The following is an 18,556-nucleotide window of genomic DNA, read 5'->3' as shown; positions in this document are numbered from 1 at the left end:
CTTACACAGCTCAAGGTCTGGGCCCCCAGGGGGCATACGCCTACAATGCCCACCCATAAATCCACCTACATGGCCCATCCATGAGTTGGGGATGTTTTATGTGTGCAATTTGTGTAAGGGATGTAGTGTGTGTTTGCGTGTAAGGAATGCATTGTATGTTTCTGTGTGTGTGTGTGTGTGTGTGCGTGTAAGGGGTGCAAGGTTTGTTTCTGTGTATGTAATTGAATGCAGTGTGTGTCTGTAAGGGGTGCATTAATTATGTAAGAGAACGTAAGGGATGAATTGTGTGTTTCGGGTGTGTCTGTGTGTGAGTAGGAATGCATTGTATGTTTCTGTGTGTGTGGGGGGGGGGATGCATTGTGTATGTGTGTAGTGTAAAAGAGAGGGTTTGTGGGGTAGGATAGGGACTGAGATGGGAACAGCTCTTTCTTTTTTAAAAAAAATTCATAGTGCTCTCCCCTCAATTATTGATTTCCCCTTCCCTTCTGTCCCTCCGTGTTCTCCCCTTCTGTCACTTAGTGCTCTCCCTTAGCCCCCTGTCCCTCTGCAGTCCCCCTTGGTGGTCTTCTCACTCCCCCCTCCCCCCTTAGTGGTCCTCCCTCTCCCAAACCCCTTAGTGGTCCTCCCTCTCACAAACCCCTTAGTGGTCCTTCCCCTACTCCCCCCACCCCCTTAGTGGTAATCACCCTCCTCCCCTCTCCTTAGTAGTCCTCCCTCCTTACCCCCCTTTGGTGGTCCTTCCCCCCCTTAGTGGTCCTTATCCCCCCTCCCCTAGTGGTCCTTATCCCCCCCTCCCCTAGTGGTCCTTATACCCCCCCCTCCCTTAGTGGTCCTTAACCCCCCCCCCTCTCCCTTAGTGGTCCTTATACCCCCCCTCCCTTAGTGGTCCTTATACCCCCCTCCCTTAGTGGTCCTTAAACCACCCCTCCTCCCTTAGTGGTCCTTATACCCCCCCTCTCCCTTAGTGGTCCTTTAAACCCCCCCCCTCTCCCTTAGTGGTCCTTATACCCCCCCCCCTCTCCCTTAGTGGTCCTTAAACCACCCCTCCTCCCTTAGTGGTCCTTTAAACCCCCCCCCCTCTCCCTTAGTGGTCCTTAACCCCCCCTCCCCCTCCCTTAGTGGTCCTTAACCCCCCTCTCCCTTAGTGGTCCTTACCCTCCCCTCCTGCCCATGTAGCGTGGCCGGGCGGCGCGGAACGCGGGACAGGAACCTTTGTTTCCTGTACCCGGCCGCCGGCGGAATGACAGGAAATGCTCACTGAGTGAGCACTTCCTGTCATTCCGCCGGCGGCCGGGTACAGGAAACAAAGGTTCCTGTCTCGCGTTCTGCGCCGCCCGGCCACGCTACATGGAGAGACCGGCAGGAGGGAGCGCTCTGCGCTTCCCTCCTGCCGGTCACAAACCCGGCCGCCCTCCATGCAGCAGTGCTGCGCCGCCTGGGGCTTGCTAAAGCGCTCAGGCGGCGCAGCATGAGGAGGCGCAGCGGGGACAGGGATCTAGGTCGCCTTACAGGTGGCGCCGGCCCTGGGTTCTATTTATTTTTTTAGATTTGCAGCTGATAACTGAGTATTTAAGTAGGACATACAAGCAATGACACACATGCAGGTTTGTAGTTTGAGGCCTGTATGTTTAAACAGGACTTGTAGGCCACTTGTACAAATTCAAGTGTTTATTACACAATTAAACCAGTGGAGACTAAGGTGAACCTGTCATACACAAATCATATGGTTGTAATGTCACCTTCAGATAGTATGGAATTAATATTTATATTGGAAAACCCACATGCACATATATAATGAAAATATACCTGAAGATTGTTTCCTAAAATGCAACATGGTGCCTGGCAATGGACACCCACACGTAGCACACAAATGCTAGTGCAGATGTATGCTAGATCTGACACATTGGAGACAGTGCAGTAGAGCATGCAGCCTCCTCTGATCTCCACATTTGCATTCTTTACCTATATGCCAATGACAAACTGCAGAGGTAAATGCAAACGGAGGCGAAAATCTGAATATATTATTATCTAGCTGTTTACAAATACACATAAATAAGTCCTGCGCTCAGACTCCCACTACTCCTGGGAGGCAGCAATGGCCATAGTACACATCAGCCCCAATACATACAATAAAAACCATAGAAAAGAGTAACCTGCACAATACCCTAAATCCCTACGCATATTTAAACACATTTTTGTGTAAGCCCACCTTTCGTGTCAAAGTAAACCTCTTAGGTGGGTCCTACACTAACAATTCGCCTTGCTTGCTTCAGCTTTAGGTAAGAAAATCTTCAATGAGACAGAGAGGTGTATTTTTCTAAACCCCTACATAATTAACCCTTAATAGGGAACACATGGGATGGGTGGCAGCATTATAACATGGCTGTGTGATACAAAAGCAAATACTAGCTGTTTGGCTAGCATAAACTTTAAATTGATTAAATTGTGTTCTAGTTGACGTCATCAGGTTGCCAATTCAAGTTTGCCATAACTTGAGCACTTTAACACATAAGACATTTTGATTACGTCTTTGTGGATCTTTTGGATGTGTTGAGTGCTTCTGTAGTCACTTTCCGACCACTCAATGATCCCCAGTGAAATCAGCGGTATAATCGTTTCAGCACTTAACAGTATGCTTGAAGTAAATAGACAAAATTATACGAGACCAATGGCGTCAAAAACACTTCCACATAAGAATATTTTTGTCTCCTTTTATGAAATCCTGTAAGTTTAGAAAAAAAGCTTCTGATGTATGATAATAGCTCCACTGATATGTCTTATATGCTCTTATAAACCCATAGGACATTTAATTGCCCAAGCTCTAATCAGAGATATTCTTAAAAAACAAAATCAGAATCTTGTCCCATTTAAATAAAAATTTTCTCTCTCTGATTAGTGTTCAATTAGTCAATTGGTTGAGTGTGTATGAAAAATTCATTATTTTCTCCTTTCCCTTTGTGTTAATTTTCTATCAAGGTTTCAATCTGAAAGACGCTGAAGCTTTTCCGAGACAGGAGATGATTGACAAGGTTTTGATCAAAAGAAGTATAAGTCGGGCTGAAAATCAGAAGCGAAATGACAGTGCAGTCAGGTCCTTTGATTCATAATCTATTTAGCAAGACACAATTATCACAAGATGTGAATTTCTTTTGTGTTTGCCTTCCTTAAAATGTGCATATTTATTCTTTCAATGTAGTTAAATTATCAGCATGCATGTAAATGTTTGCTGCTTAGAATTTAATTAAATGTACTTGATTAAATATACTGCTCAGACATTTTTGTAACATAGGCTAAATTTATCAGGTTGTTTATTTTACTGTTTTTTTTTTCCTTTTAGGAAACTAAATGTAGCCAAAGAACATTTGATGAAAGCACTAAAGAAGTTGGAAATACAAAATGAGTTCTTTGGAAATGGTATGACTTTACCAATTATAGCCAGCAAGCAAGCTGGGCTCTTTCTGTTTAATAATGTGTCTTAATTGACACGAATATGTCACTACAATTTTTCCAAAAATGGCCTGAAGTCTGTGAACGAAAGGTTCCATACTAATGAGATCTGGTATCATTCAAGGATGATATTAATCGACAGAAGACCCTTGACATTGTTATTATGAATTAACGGAATCTCAATTTATTTATAATAAATATATATCAATGCTAAATATCCAGTAAAATTCAACATTTTTTCAGATTCTCAAAGTTTTCCATTGTAAATTAATCATTTATTAATGACTTGTTCCAGACCAGGCTTGTATCTCCCTCTTCCAGACTTAATAGAAGTCTTATTATATACAAGGTGTCCAGGAAAGCAGTATAGCGGAACATTAAAAAGCTTAAGATAATGCTTTTTATAGAAAAAAATATATGTTGTATATATGGAATTAGAATTGCAGGTGCCTAAATTAAATCTTCCTGCAAGCTCAGTCTGCATGGAGCCCTCGTGGAGTGAAAATAGATAATTTTTTCATCTAGATTTGTAAAAAAATAAAAAAACAAAGAAACAAAAATAATGGCTGAATTTTGTCTGAAAAAGAATTAACAAACGGACAAAATTTGGTTTGGACAAAACTAATTATTTTTTTGATCCGAATGTATTTAGACAAAAGGAAACTTTAGGTGCACCCAAGTCTAGTGCATTTAGAAAGGGGATATTTAGGGGTGAAGAAGGCCCTAGTTCTAGATTTTATAATCTATGATGATCTGAGGTAGGTGAATATATATTGTTAGACCAGAATTCAAACCTAGGTTCCCTAGTTCTAAGGCAGTGACATTACATCTGCTCTTATTTAAGCCTTTTATTTATCATATTGTCTTCAAAACAAGAGGACATAGTCTTAAATTAGAGGGGCAAAGGTTTCAAAATAATATCAGGAAGTATTACTTTACTGAGAGGGTAGTGGATGCATGGAATAGCCTTCCAGCTGAAGTGGTAGAGGTTAACACAGTAAAGGAGTTTAAGCATGCGTGGGATAGGCATAAGGCTATCCTAACTTTAAGATAAGGCCAGGGACTAATGAAAGTATTTAGAAAATTGGGCAGACTAGATAGGCTGAATGGTTCATATCTGCCGTCACATTCTATGTTTCTATGTTTCACAACTCACTGTCTAGTGGATAGACATCAGTATTTCTTTAGCCAGTAGTTTATTCAATCTAAAACAACTATTCAAGAAAAGTTTTAAGAATATTTTTTGTGAAAACTCTTCAAACCTATAAATCTTCTCTCTCATGGTTATTGTCAGGAATTCAAAGATAATTAAAAGTAAATATAAAATATTAGGACAAGATAACTGAAAGTGATACATAACTGACTTGAACATTTTCCCAATTTGGCTCTATTAGCATAACATTATTTTTAATTGCTGTCAGTTCAAACTTTAGTGAATAACTCTTTAAGGGACATAGGAGTGTAAGCGCTACGGAATCCGATGACGCTATATAAATAATAAAATAATAATAATGAACTTGTCTAAATCTGCCTTAGAGAAAATATGAATGGTAACATTGTTATGATTAATTAATTAGGCCTTGGCAGAGTTTGGCACAAACAATACAATATGCTTATAATATTTAGTAGAGAGGAGTGGACACTTTTCAAGGACAAATAAATTATAAATAATATAAATACTGTTAGATGCTGCACCACATACATAAAAAATTTCACCCTAAAATTTGTGTACAAGAAATGAAAGAAAACCAACTCACCCTCTCATGAATCTGCTCCTAAGAATGTGTCTAAAAATTCAATTAGAAAGGAACGGGAAACTGTGTGAGCAGTAAAATTTCAGCAGACGGCTGTATTAGAACCAGATCGAAAGGATGTGCATAATAAGATGTTTATTTTCCATTTGGTTTACCGTGTTTACACTGTAATCCCTGTTTACAGGAGAAGGCTTGCAAGACAAAGCACCCCCCACAGTGATACCATCTTCTAACAACAGGTTTGCTTTCATTTATTGGGTGGGATTTGTGAAACGCTAAGATTAATACATGTCATTAGATTGCAACGCATAGAGATACAAACAAGGGATTTTCTAATAAGTGGTTTCTCATTAAATACAAATTACCAAGTGCACACAAACAAAAGGTCTAAAGATTGGAAAACAAATCACACTGTTCCGAGCTAGGAATTTGGCAACTTATTGAGCTTCAGAGCTAGCTGTAGATGAGGTCACCTCTAATGCTCTGCCAGCCTTTTGAGATTTGCATTTGTTTATGCACAGGTCTCTTTACGTCCCGCCATGTTGGGTTGAGGTCTGGATCTTGACTGGGCCATTACAACACCTTGATTCTTTTCTTTTTCAGCCATTCTGTTGTATAATTGCGTGTGTGCTTGGATCATTGTCCTGTTGCACGACCCAATTTCGGACAAGCTTTAGCTGTCGGAATGATGACCTAACATTTGACTCTAGAATAGTTTGATATGCAGAGGAGTTCATGGTCGACTCAATGACTGCAAGATTACCAGGTCCTGTGGTTGCAAAACAAGCTCAAAATTATCACCCCTCCACCACTGTGCTTGACAATTGGTATGAGGTGTTTGTGCTGAAATGCTATGTTTGGTTTTCACCATATGTGGTGCTGTTCCTTATGGCCAAATATATCCACTTTGGTTTTGTCTGTCCAAAGGACATTGTTCCAGAAGTCTTGTGGTTTGTTCAGGTGCAACTTTGAAATCCAAAGCCGTGCTACCATGTTCTTTTTAGAGAGAAGAGGCTTTCTCCTAGCCATACTTCCAAACAAACCATACTCATTCAGTCTTTTTCCAATTGTACTGTTATGAACTTTAACATGCTAACCAAGGCTGTAGAGCCTTAGATGAAATTCTTTTTTTTTTTTGCTATTAATTTATTTTATTTTTTTTTTAAATGTAATCAATTGATCAAGCGCAGCACCTGTCTGCTACTTAGCCTCTTAATTCCTATGGAAACAGTAAGGGTGTACTTCGTTTTTCACACATGACTTTTCCATTTTGGCTTAATTTTTGTTAAAAAAAATCATGACACAGTGTAATATGGCATGTGCTGTTGTTCATTTGAGGTTGTATTTACTTAATTTTAAGACCTGATAAAGAACAGATTATTGTTATTATGTCTTGATATGTAAAACCATATAATTTAAAGAGTGTGTACAAAAATACATTAAACGCATACTCATATTGGCAGATCCTGCTTTTGCTGCAAAACCCCATTCTTTGCATCTTCTGCAATGAACTCTCACCAAGCCAAATGGTGACTTTGCCTATTATAATGTTCAATTAAAGGAACATTCAAATTAATATTATTAATAATTTTCCTTTTTTTTTTTAGATTACTGCTACCTCCCCATTGTTATTTTAAAAAAATTATAGTTAAATAACTAAAAAAAGATATTTAATATAATCATTATTTCAGTATTGGGACTGTCTATTCCGTGCAGCCTGATCCTTCTTTGATGAAGTTCCCTAAACGAGAGTCACCACTGCTGGAAATTGGTTTAACACTGAAAGCAGAGACAGCACAAGGGACTCCAGGCACTATAAATACATAATTCAATAAGATGAAATGGCTATCGTTCCTACAGTGTCCCTTTAAGATAAAGTGATTTTGGTAGTTAGACTGCCCCTTTAACATTCCATGTCACTGCTGAGCTTTATAGTCCCAGCAAGAGCATTATGGAGGTGTAGGTTAACTAATTGCAAAACTGTAACGCATAGAAACTCGAGTCAAAATATCGTGTAGAAAAGTATTCGTGAAGCAAAAAGGAAATTAAGCAGGTTGAGAGGGAGGGACAAAATAATCATGCTTATGAGTAAGCCACATAACAAGTGCAAACTCTTTAAGCTAGTATTTTGCTAGTTGGGCATTGGCTTTATGTCACCCATTTGAACTCCTACTTATTTGTTTTACATACTTTCAAAAATGACATAATAGGAATCTCTTTTGTGCTGCATATTGGCTTGGGAATATTGCAGGTTTGCAAGGAGGAAGCACTTGAAAATTAAGTACAATTTAAGATTAATTAAAAAAAAAAAATAAAAAAAAAAATCCCACCCAGCTTTAGTTAATAACACCTTGGTAGCATGCTGGTGCTAGGAATGTCACTTTTAGTATGCATTTGTGTTTATATTTGGACCATTTTAAAGAAATGTATCCTGGAGAAATAAATATGGCTGGGTTATCTTCACATAATGAATGTGCTTGGCACTACTGCTATTGTACTTGTCAGACATCCAATTTTTGAGGGAGCCAGTCCAGAGATTTATATTAAATTGCTTGTAAGGACTATTTATCTGTGTGGTCAGGTATATTAAACTAACCCCCTTCACCACAACCACTTCCTGTTCTACGATAACAGATAACATTGTACTTTGTTTCACTGTCCCACTGTACTTGAGTGATGTAAACACTTTAAATATGTTACCTCAGCTATCAGGTTAACTGATTCAACTGAACGAATTACCTCAACTGAGAGAGTTTTCACTGCAAAACACTGGAATCATTTCTTTATGTCAGGGGGCTTAGAGAACATATAAGGAAAAACATGGCACCTCTTACTGTTTGGGATTTATACATGTCACAATGCATTTAGGTGATCTGACAACCACATTGAAAAACTTAGGCCTACAGACCAGAAGTCTTGAAACTTGTATTCTTTTTTTTTAATAACTTAACACATTTTTTGCAACTTGGTTGTGTGAGCATTACAATTGACTGTTTAGTGGATAAACCCACGTGCCATTGACAGTCTCTGATGGGAATGAAAAATAATTATATGTTTGTGGGTGGGCAATGAGACCCGAAATAAATTAAAGTTTGTAAAAATGTATTTGGGGTTTATTTAGCAAACATAGAGTTCTGGCAAATTGAAAAATATGCTACATTTTGGGTAAAATAACTGAGGTGGACAAAATCTCTATCTCTGGATTAGCAAATCAGTATTGTTGGCACCCAGACCACTTCAGCTCATTGAAGTTGTCTGGGTGCAATGTCCCAGGTCTCTTAACCCTGCAAAGGTAATTATTGCAGTTTTTAAGAAACTGCAATAACCTGTGTGGGTTAACTCCACCTCTAGTAGCTGTCTGCAAGACAGCCTCTAGAGGATCTTCCGGGTCATTAGGCGACTTTTGGTTGCCTAACTGATGCTGGACGTCCTCACACTATGCATGAGAACGTCCAGCATCACCCAAAACACTACAGGAAAGAATTTTACATGCTTTCCTAAGACGTAAATTCTAATGCGAGTGTGTTGATCGCTGTACATGCGCAACAGGGCTCCCGCATTTGGCCTTAAAAGAACTCTGTGTCAAATATGCATTACTAATGCTACAGTGTTCCCCTACCTATCTAGATGTCCACCCCCACTTGCAGGGGATTTAAAGGTACGTATTTCACTGTGCCCCTCCTCAATGTTGTGTGGAAGCATTGGAAGGCCTTACAAAAAGTCATGTTGCACCATTTAAATGTTCTCAATGACAGTCACTTGATTTATAACTGACTTTAAAGAAACAGTTTAGGCACTATAACAAGTTCATCAAAATTAAGTTGTTATAGTGCCAAGACGTCCCTGGTGCTGGCTTACTTTAAGGGGTTAAACTGTTCTTGAAACCCAAAGTCTCCAGCGCTGAATCTCCCTGCCTCTCTGCCCTTCCCTGTTCTAAAAATCTCTAAACTGAGAGATTCCTGCAGAATTGGCCAGTGGTGCAGCTGATTGGCTGAAATCGGTTGGCTGACACTCTCAGGCAATCAGTGAATCCCCATTCATAAAACTGGCATAAAACATACTTTTTTCAATTGATTGACTGAGAGTGTCAGCAGACCACTCTTAGCCCATCAGTGGCGCCGCTACCTGATACTCCGGTTTAGAGATGGCTAAACATGGAAGAGCTGAGAAGAAAAGAGATTCGGAACTGGAACACAGATTTTGGGGTTAAACTTTTCAAGAACGGTTAAATTGTTATGGTGTCTGGAGTGTCCCTTTAAGTCGGTTATAGCTGCAGGAGCATCTGGATATCTCCCTGTCATTCACTAGAGGCGTGTTAACTTTGCAATGTAAACATTACTGTCCCTGCAAAACAGCAATATTTTTACTTGCAGGATTAAAATGGCAGGGACATGGCACCCAGACCACTTCATTGAGATGAAGTGGTCTGAATGCCTATAGAGTTCCTTTAAATTTGTAATTCACTCTGAATTCACTTTAGAATTTCACTATAGTAGAAAAACCTGTATATGTTCATCAATTCTGTATAATAATGACTAAAGTCCAAATTTAAAATGTCTTTTTTTTTTAGCTTCAATGATTTCTTTGCGAAGGAAATTTGATGTGGCGATAGGCAGAACTTGAAAGAATTATGCTGTGGATGCTAAAATGCACTGGCCACATGCCAAAGAACATTAGACTCCGCTCAACACATTCAATAAAATAGCAGAGAGATCCTCATTAATTTAAACAAGGACTCACATAATACATCTTCTTGGCATACATACACATGCTACACCTTTCAGCTCCATTGTATGCAGTCATTTATTTATGTCAAATAGTGTTTGAATGGATTTTATAAGATGTGCTAAAGGACCAAAAGTAAATACGATTTAGCGTGCTGAAAGAAAGGAGTTCAGGATATAAGCAAATGTATTTTATTCTACAACTTATGTAAACATGGGCTATAGCTACAATGCTACATCAGAAAAAGTATAATTTGCAAACTTTAATGATTTAACCTTCTTTTTGAGATGGTTATAAAAAACAAAACAAAAAAACAATAGGAATTGTCATTAACAATACACTTTACTGCACTCCTTCATAACAAGATTCTATTCTATCCAGTTGAAATTGTGGTGTAAGTAAAGAATTTTTTATAAAAAAAATGTGTTAGTGGACATCTTGTCTTGAGTTTTTTTTACTTTTTACCGCTTAATAAATCTCTACGCTAGTTTGTATCTGATTAGTCATTTTATGTTTCTATAAAAACGTCATACTATACCATACAGCTCAGGTGGGAAGCTACAGAGGGTAACGATGCGATGCAGCTGTAGCTGAGTATCCATGCTTCTTCTAATTTCCATTTCCATATCTATGTTGCCGCATGTTTATAGTACATTATGCAGAGTAAAGAAAATGGTGGTGACCATGTATTGGTAGGATTGAGGCCATTGTTTCTCATTTTTGAAGTTAGCTGAAACTATTTTTTAGAAACTTTATTTTGTTTCTTTATAGAAAAGAAAGTGTAAACATAAGTCTACCTGGGACAGACCTTCTAAAAGACTTGGAAAAGGTGAGGTGGTATGACTTGGGCTGAGTGTAACTTCTGCAGACCTAAGTTGGCTTCTGGAAAAATGTAATTACTATTCATTAGTTTATATTATGTGTTCCAGGATGATCTGCTGCTTGATGATATAATAAAGGAAATCATGACTGCCCACTTACCTCATGTACCTGACAAGGCGGCTCCTTTCCTTACAAAGTATCCTTTTATCATTCCAAAATACTCGTCAATGTGCATATGCATTCACAACAGACAAAAAAGCCCTGGCTTGTCATCAGGGACGTATTAGCCGCGAGGCAAACAAGACATTTGCCTTGGGCGGCATTTTCCAGGGGGCGGCAAAAAAAGCCGCCCCCAAATGCCCAGGGCAAATGTCTTGTTACCCTGGCGGCTAACTAAAAATCCGGTCAGGCGGGTGGCACTGGCGAGGGAGCACTTCCCCCTGAGCTCTCTGCTCAGCTCCCTCATACGCCGCAGAGTGATGCCGGGAGCCGGAATATGACGTCCTATTCTTGAGCCGGAATATGACGTCATATTCCGGCTCCCGGCATCACTCTGCAACGCGAGGGAGCTGAGCAAAGAGCTCACTAATCAGTGCCCCCTCGCCAGCTCCTCCCGCCCGCCCGCTCAGCAGCCCCACTGGACCCCAGGGAAAGGGAGGGGGGTTGAATTAAAAAAAGTGTGTGTGTGTGTGTCTGTTAGTGAGTGTGTGTGTGTGTGTCTGTTAGTGAGTGTATGTTTGTTAGTGAGTGAGTGTGTGTGTCTGTTAGTGTGTGTGTGTCTGTTAATGTGTGTGTGTTTGTCTGTTAGTGTGTGTGTTAGTGTCTGTGTGTGTGTGTTAGTGTGTGTGTGTGTTAGTGTGTGTGTGTCTGTTAGTGAGTGTGTGTGTCTGTTAGTGTGTGTGTGTCTGTTAGTGAGCGAGTGTGTCTGTTAGTGTGTGTGTGTGTGTGTGTGTCTATTAGTGAGTGAGTGTGTGTGTGTGTGTGTGTGTGTCTGTTAGTGTGTGTGTCTGTTAGTGAGTGTGAGTGTGTGTCTGTTAGTGAGTGTGTGTATGTCAGGGAGTGCGTCTGTTAGGGAGTGTGTTACTATGTGTGTGTCTGTTAGTGAGAGTGTTTGCGTGTCTGTTAGTGACTGTATGTGTCTGTATTTCTGTTAGCTAGTGTATGTCTGTCTGTCAGTGAGTGTGTGTGTGTGTATTAAGAAGGCGGGGCAGGGGGGAAAGTGTGGGGTGGCGCGGGGGGGGGGGGGGAGAGGGGAGAGTGGGTACGCCTAGGGCAGCACAAAACAGGATACACCACTGCTTGTCATCATATACAGTCGTGCTTAAGTCTGCATACCTTGGCAGAAATTGTGAAAATGATGGCACTGATTTTGAAAATATGACTGATCATGCAAAAAAAACATTTTATTGATGGGTAGTGATCGTATAAAGCCATTTATTATCATCACATAGTTGTTTGGCTCCTTTTAAAATCATAATGAAAACAGAAATTATCTAAATGGCCCTGATCAAAAGTTTGCATACCCTTGAATGTTTGACCTTGTTACAGACACACAAGGCGACACACACAGGTTATGCCAATGACAATTGGCAATGGCAATTAAAGGTTAATTTCCCACACCAGTGGATTTTTAAATTGCAATTAGTGTATGTTTATGAATAGTCAATGAATTTGTTACCTCTCATGTGGATGCACTGAGCAGGCTAAATACTGAGCCTTGGGGAGAAGAAAAGAACTATCAAAAGACCTGCGTAACAAGGTAATGGAACTTTATAAGGATGGAAAAGAATATAAAAATATATCCATAGCCTTGATAATGGCAGTCAGTACTGTTCAATCAATTGGGAGAGGTGCCAACAAGGCCTATAATGAAAAGAATACCATCCCCACTGTGAAGCTTGGTGGTGGCTCACTGATGTTTTGGGGGGTCTGAGCTCTAAAGGCACGAGGAATCTTGTCAAAATTGATGGCAAAATTAATTCAGCATGTTATCAGAAAATACTGGCAGACTATTTGCATTCTCCTGCACAAAGGCTGCGCATGGGACGCTCTTGGACTTTCCAGCATGACAATGAAAAGTACAAGGCCAAGTAGACCCTACAGTGGTTACAGCTGAAAAACATGAACGTTCTGGAGTGGCCATCACAGTCTTCTGACCTTAATATCATCGAGCCAGTCTAGGGAGATCTCAAACGTGCGGTTAATGCAAGACAACCAAAGACTTTGCATGATCTGGAGGCATTTTGCTAAGATCAATGGGCAGCTATACCAACTGCAAGAATTAGAGGCTTCATAGAAAACTATTACAAAAGACTGCATGCTGTCATTGATGCTAAATGGGGCAATACACAGTATTAAGAGCTACGGTTATGCACACTTTTGATCAGGGGTCATTTCATTTATTTCTTTGTTGCCATGTTTTGTTTTATGTTTGTGCCTTTCTGTTATAACCTACAGTTGAATATAAATCCCATAAGAAATAAAATAAATGTGTTTTGCCGGCTCACTCATGTTTTCTTTAAAAATGGTACAGATATTACCAATTCTCCAATGGTATGCAAACTTTTGAGCACAACTGTAAATGAAAGATTATTGCATCTAACATGAAAAAAGTGTATTAAAGCAACACTATAGCGTAAGGAATGTGTGGCCTTAATGCTATAGTGCTATGTTAAAAGTTTAGATCTCGGCGACCCTTGTTAGAAGCTAAAAATACGTTTTAGCGCCGGTTTCCACACTGCTTTTTACATCTCCATGGTTAAGATCTTTAAAGATAAATGGTTCCAGACAATCCAATGCTTCTCCATAGGAAAGCATTGTGAGGCAGGTATGACACATGTGCCAATCAGATGATCTTTGAGATCATTTGACTGAAATAGCATAGTTTCACTCTACATTGCAGGGTTTAAATGCCTCTAGTGGCTGTTACTCAGACAGGTAGGTGGCTTTAATGCTGTGGCTCATCAGAGTATATATATATGTGTGTGTGTGTGTGTGTGTGTGTGTGTGTGTGTGTGTATATATATATATATATATATATATATATATATAAAAATATGTAAAATAACAGATGAAATTAGTATCTTGTAATATCTTTTTTATTGGACTAAACATTTTTTGGGATGACTAGTTTTTCGGAAGAACCTCCCTTTCTCAGGTCTAAAGCATTCCTGAGCAAAAATGAAACATAGAATTTAAAGTTGACTTGTGATACTGGGATTTAGTTGAGTTGAGTGCAGAAAATACACAAGTCTGATAGAAAATAGACACCATTCTCATCGAGGGATGTAATATGCTACAATCTCTACTCTCTGCATGTCTGAAACACATATTACAGATATACGGATGTAGAAAACCTTCGGCACTCCATATGTTTTCTCGGCTAGTTTTCCTTAATTGTATTCTTGTAAGAGAGTTACGGGCAAAAGTAACATCAGAAAGGTGTTTGGAACACGCTGCTCTTCTTGCTGCTGAGGAAATCATCCTGGAGGTCAGAATTTAAGTTCTTTGTAAATCTCTACTAACCTTTCTTGTGTTCCTAAATTAAAAATAACAATTGCTCGCCTGTATTAAACATGACATGCCTTCACCATTTATGAATGACAAGCTAATGTGGCCTACCTGCTACCTTAAGTAAGCCTATGTCTCAATCTAATAGAGCACCTTTCTCCTGCCAGAGCAGACCCTGACCTACAGGATCATAGCTGGAGCTCTTGGGATATCTCTGTACTGATTTTCAGACTCTGTGCACCCTTAACTGATGTGCTGGGGTGATGTCACCCTAGCTCCGGCATCAGTATAGACCTACTGCAGAGAGAGTTCCAAGCAGCACTCCACTGGAATCCAGGGATGAGGTTCCACCACATCTCCCTTACAAGATAAAAAGGAGACTGGTTGGATCTCACTGTAAAGAAAAAAAAATAAATATAAATTGCAATATAAAATTAGAATTTAAATTAAGTGTGTGCTTATATGTGTGTGCATGAATCATTATGTGTATATTCATGTGTGTATGAGTGTGTATAGCAATGGGTGTGTTTATGAGGATGTGTGTGTGTGTGTAAGTCTGTGTGTATATGGATGTGTGGGTTTATGTGTGTGATTGTGTAAGATTCTGTGTGTATGTATATCAATATGTGTGTCTGTGTGGTGAATATACATATGTGTAAATATGAATGTCTTTGTATATGAATGTGAGTATGGGCATCTACCTAAATTAAGAAAAAAATTGGTTGGAGGTACAGAATGAAATAATAAAAAAAAATCTGCATTTGGGGTAAGGGTAAAATAGATTTCCACCCTGGGTGCCATGTAACCCAATGCACCTCTGCTTTCTATACAAGACTATGGCAGTTTATTTTGTAATCACTATGCTAGTAAAGGCTAAAAGTAATTTTTGACGGCAATGTTTTTTTTTTTTTAAATATTGTTTTGATTAATTGTATTAAGTTTTATATATTTGGGAGGGGTGGGTAGAAGGGTGATGCAACCAGAAAAGTGAGTTAATCACAGTGATCATGCTGTTATATATGATTGGAATAAATCTGCATTCTTCCAATTACTAGGAGGGATAACTAACATTGATTTTAGTTTATTAATTATTTACAACAAGAATAACATAATTAATTTTCTGCAATAACGTATGCACATAGCATACTGGAGATTAAATAACATCTGCCTATTTTCAAAACTCTATGTTATACAATTCAATGTTGAGGAATTAAAAATGCAAATATGGGCAGTTATAGTTCATCTTGTCCGTAACAGGTCCTGATGAGGGTCCTGATGAGCTTATGTAATTTAGAGATGCAAAGAATGAATGTCTCAATAACAGTAGGATAGCCATTAACCTTGGAAAAAAAATCCAATTATAACCAGGACTCTGCTCACCAAAACATCTTAGTCGTTGCAGCTAGCCTAAGGCAAGCAATCTAGTTTTAATTAATATGGGAAGCAAAGAGTCTCTCATTAACAATGATGATAGTCACAGATACATCCAAAATACAAACATTTTGGATAAAGCCTGTAGTCCTAAACACAACAAGCTGTGGAAATTGGGGAACGAATGAATCATTGTCAGCTATTTGGAATATTTCCTGGAAGGATCTTGTAAAGTATGATACATTCAAACACGTAAGTTTAAAAAAAAAAAAAAAAAGGTGTTCAATAATATTATATAATTTATGTAAATTCCCTAACTGTGTTGTAAAAAATGTTGTTAAATGATTAAAATAAATATAAGAATGGGAGACACTCAAAGAACATACATTTTATAAAAGTGGTGCTTTCTATTGACAGATGCCCCATTAGAAGCAGTGCCGGGCTAGGGACCTCATAGACATGGAGACGAAAATTACCGTGGGACTAATTACAAAATGTTATTTTAGTTTCTTGTAATTAAAAGACCATGTGCATGATCTCTGTCTGCGACTAGACTTTACATTCATCCATAAAACCATGCCCACTATGCAGAGGGCTACGGAACCATAGTAAGACCAATAGAGGCAATGTCAGGGAAGGTGCTAAATCAAAGGGAAAACAGCCAGGAATGCATAGTAGAATGAACTAACAATATACACAAAATACAGGTTTCACCAATATAAAGTTCAGTAAGTCCACAATTGCTGGAGTCTGTTCTTAACTGGTAACCGCCCAGACTGCAAATGGTGGGAGTATATGGCATAAAAGCAGAAAATAAATCAATACACTGAAATTAATACCATACAGGAGCACACTATATAAACGATATACAATCTTTATTAGAAGCTAAACATATTAACTTGTTTTTTTGTTTTCCGTGTTATCTTTAAACCTGAAACAGTGAAAGGTATGGTGATTACCTGTTTGTTTAATTTTGCTACTGCGATATACGGTACTTTCTGTAAATACATTCTGCTTTGGAGTAAATTTATGGATTATTGCATAGTATCTTGTATCTTTGTAACTACACTTGATAGCAATTTGTAGCAGTATCTGTGTAACTACACTTGATAGCAATTTATAGCAGTATCTTTGTAACTACACTTGATAGCAATTCGTAGCAGTATCTTTGTAACTGCACTTGATAGCAATTCGTAGCAGTATCTTTGTAACTACACTTGATAGCAATTCGTAGCAGTATCTATGTAACTACACTTGATAGCAGTTCGTAGCAGTATCTGTGTAACTAGACTTGATTGCAATTTATAGCAGTATCTTTGTAATTACACTTGATAGCAATTCGTAGCAGTATCTGTGTAACTACACTTGACAGCAATTCGTAGCAGTATCTGTGTAACTACACTTGACAGCAATTCGTAGCAGTATCTCTGTAACTCTACTTGCAATGGTAGTTCACAGAGATGGCAGCCTCTAGTAACGGTTTCAAGTACAGGTTTCATTGTGAGCCAGGAAGGAAGAAATTTAGAGTTGAAATGATGGTAACAAGTAACATGTGAAATGCATTGGCTTAGATTTAGGCTCTAAAAAGTCATCACGAGAAATACAATACTCATTTGGTCTGCTATGTCTTCCCCTTTGCCTCTCTTGCTTTAATAATGAGGCATTTCAGAAAGGCTGAAGAAAATAGCCCATAAATCTGCAGCCTTAAGCTAAATACACTTAAAATGTTTTGTGATTTAAGCCGTCCTATGAAGCACTCAATCCAATAATACCTTTGTTTAGACAGGAAATGCACGCCAGCATTTTATTACTCTTCTGTGTGCGTCTGTCAAACTGTATTTTCTTTGATTCAGATAAGCACCATACCATTTATTTGTATTAAGAAGTGTGTGATCCAGAGTTCAACCCCCCATTCTACGTGTACTCTATCATGGTTTATTGTATAATAATCAGGAAGATAGCTTAATAAAAAAAAAATAGAGCAAGGATTACTGTGCTGTCAAACATATAACCTGAAATGTAATGGCAAAAGACAAAGTTCAACAGATGGGTCAAGTTAACTAAACAATACGAGTACACATCAATTAGTCTGTACTGTAGAGTTGTACTCATTGGTTTAAGGAAATTTCTTGTTGGATGGTTACATAGAGAGGGCTAGGTTTAGTTGGATGCAAATTCTGCATGTCTTTACCGCTTTCAACTCTCTCTCTACCAAGAAAACCATAAACATTTAATAGTTATTACCAAAGAAAAGAAAAAGTTACCTGCGCTCTCTCCTTAATCCCTATGTATATTTAGACAAATGGAGGTCATTTAGTTGCTCCAATGGCCATTGGAGGGAATGCCCGCCTGCCAACGTCAAGGCAAACCCCCCTAAGCGGGTCCTAACACTGACCCTTCAGCCTGCTTCCTTGAGCTTCTAGCAAAGATATCTCTAATGAGACAGAGAGGGGTATTTTTTATGGTTTTCAATATATATTGGGGCTGATGTGTACTGTAGTCCTTGCTGCCGGCCCAGTAGTGATGGGAGTGAGCGCAGGGCTTCTCTATTTGTATTTAATAGTTATTGTAGCTATTGTCATTAGAGTTACTTGCCTCATTGTGTCCCCTAAACCACTACAGGAATGTTTTTAATTTATTTGTATTTGGGGAGTCTATTTTTCAAACACACCACACAAATCTGTATGTATGAACTTACTACATAATCTAGCTGTTCTTTCAATGGGCATATCAAATGTTTAAATCCTGTGTTGCGTGGTAGTTGATGTCTTAACAGAATTAAAAAAACAAAACAAACAAAAAAAATACATATTGCATGGAATCACTCACACTGTGCATTGGTTATTATTGGACATCAGTGCAACACCAAGATTGGGATGAGCTTTGCACTTGCTTAAGGTGATCTGCAGAGCATTCCTAACTTGGGA

At 38.7% G+C, this 18,556-nt stretch overlaps 1 protein-coding gene across 1 annotated transcript in view; it reads left to right on the top strand.

Moving 5' to 3' along the window:
* Positions 1 to 18,556, top strand: part of LOC134566087 (uncharacterized) — an 88,381-nt gene that overhangs the window by 32,929 nt on the left and 36,896 nt on the right. Inside the window, exons 8-13 of the mRNA XM_063425797.1 lie at positions 2,977 to 3,091; positions 3,338 to 3,414; positions 5,386 to 5,440; positions 10,698 to 10,755; positions 10,856 to 10,944; positions 14,160 to 14,238. Of these exons, the coding sequence (XP_063281867.1) occupies positions 2,977 to 3,091; positions 3,338 to 3,414; positions 5,386 to 5,440; positions 10,698 to 10,755; positions 10,856 to 10,944; positions 14,160 to 14,238 (473 nt within the window). The remainder of the gene's footprint in view (positions 1 to 2,976; positions 3,092 to 3,337; positions 3,415 to 5,385; positions 5,441 to 10,697; positions 10,756 to 10,855; positions 10,945 to 14,159; positions 14,239 to 18,556) is intronic.

The sequence above is a fragment of the Pelobates fuscus genome, chromosome 6, assembly GCF_036172605.1.
Source record: "Pelobates fuscus isolate aPelFus1 chromosome 6, aPelFus1.pri, whole genome shotgun sequence".
Classification (NCBI taxonomy): domain Eukaryota; kingdom Metazoa; phylum Chordata; class Amphibia; order Anura; family Pelobatidae; genus Pelobates; species Pelobates fuscus.
The sequence above is the reverse complement of the archived record's forward strand: the minus strand, read 5'-3'. Positions and strand labels throughout refer to the sequence as shown.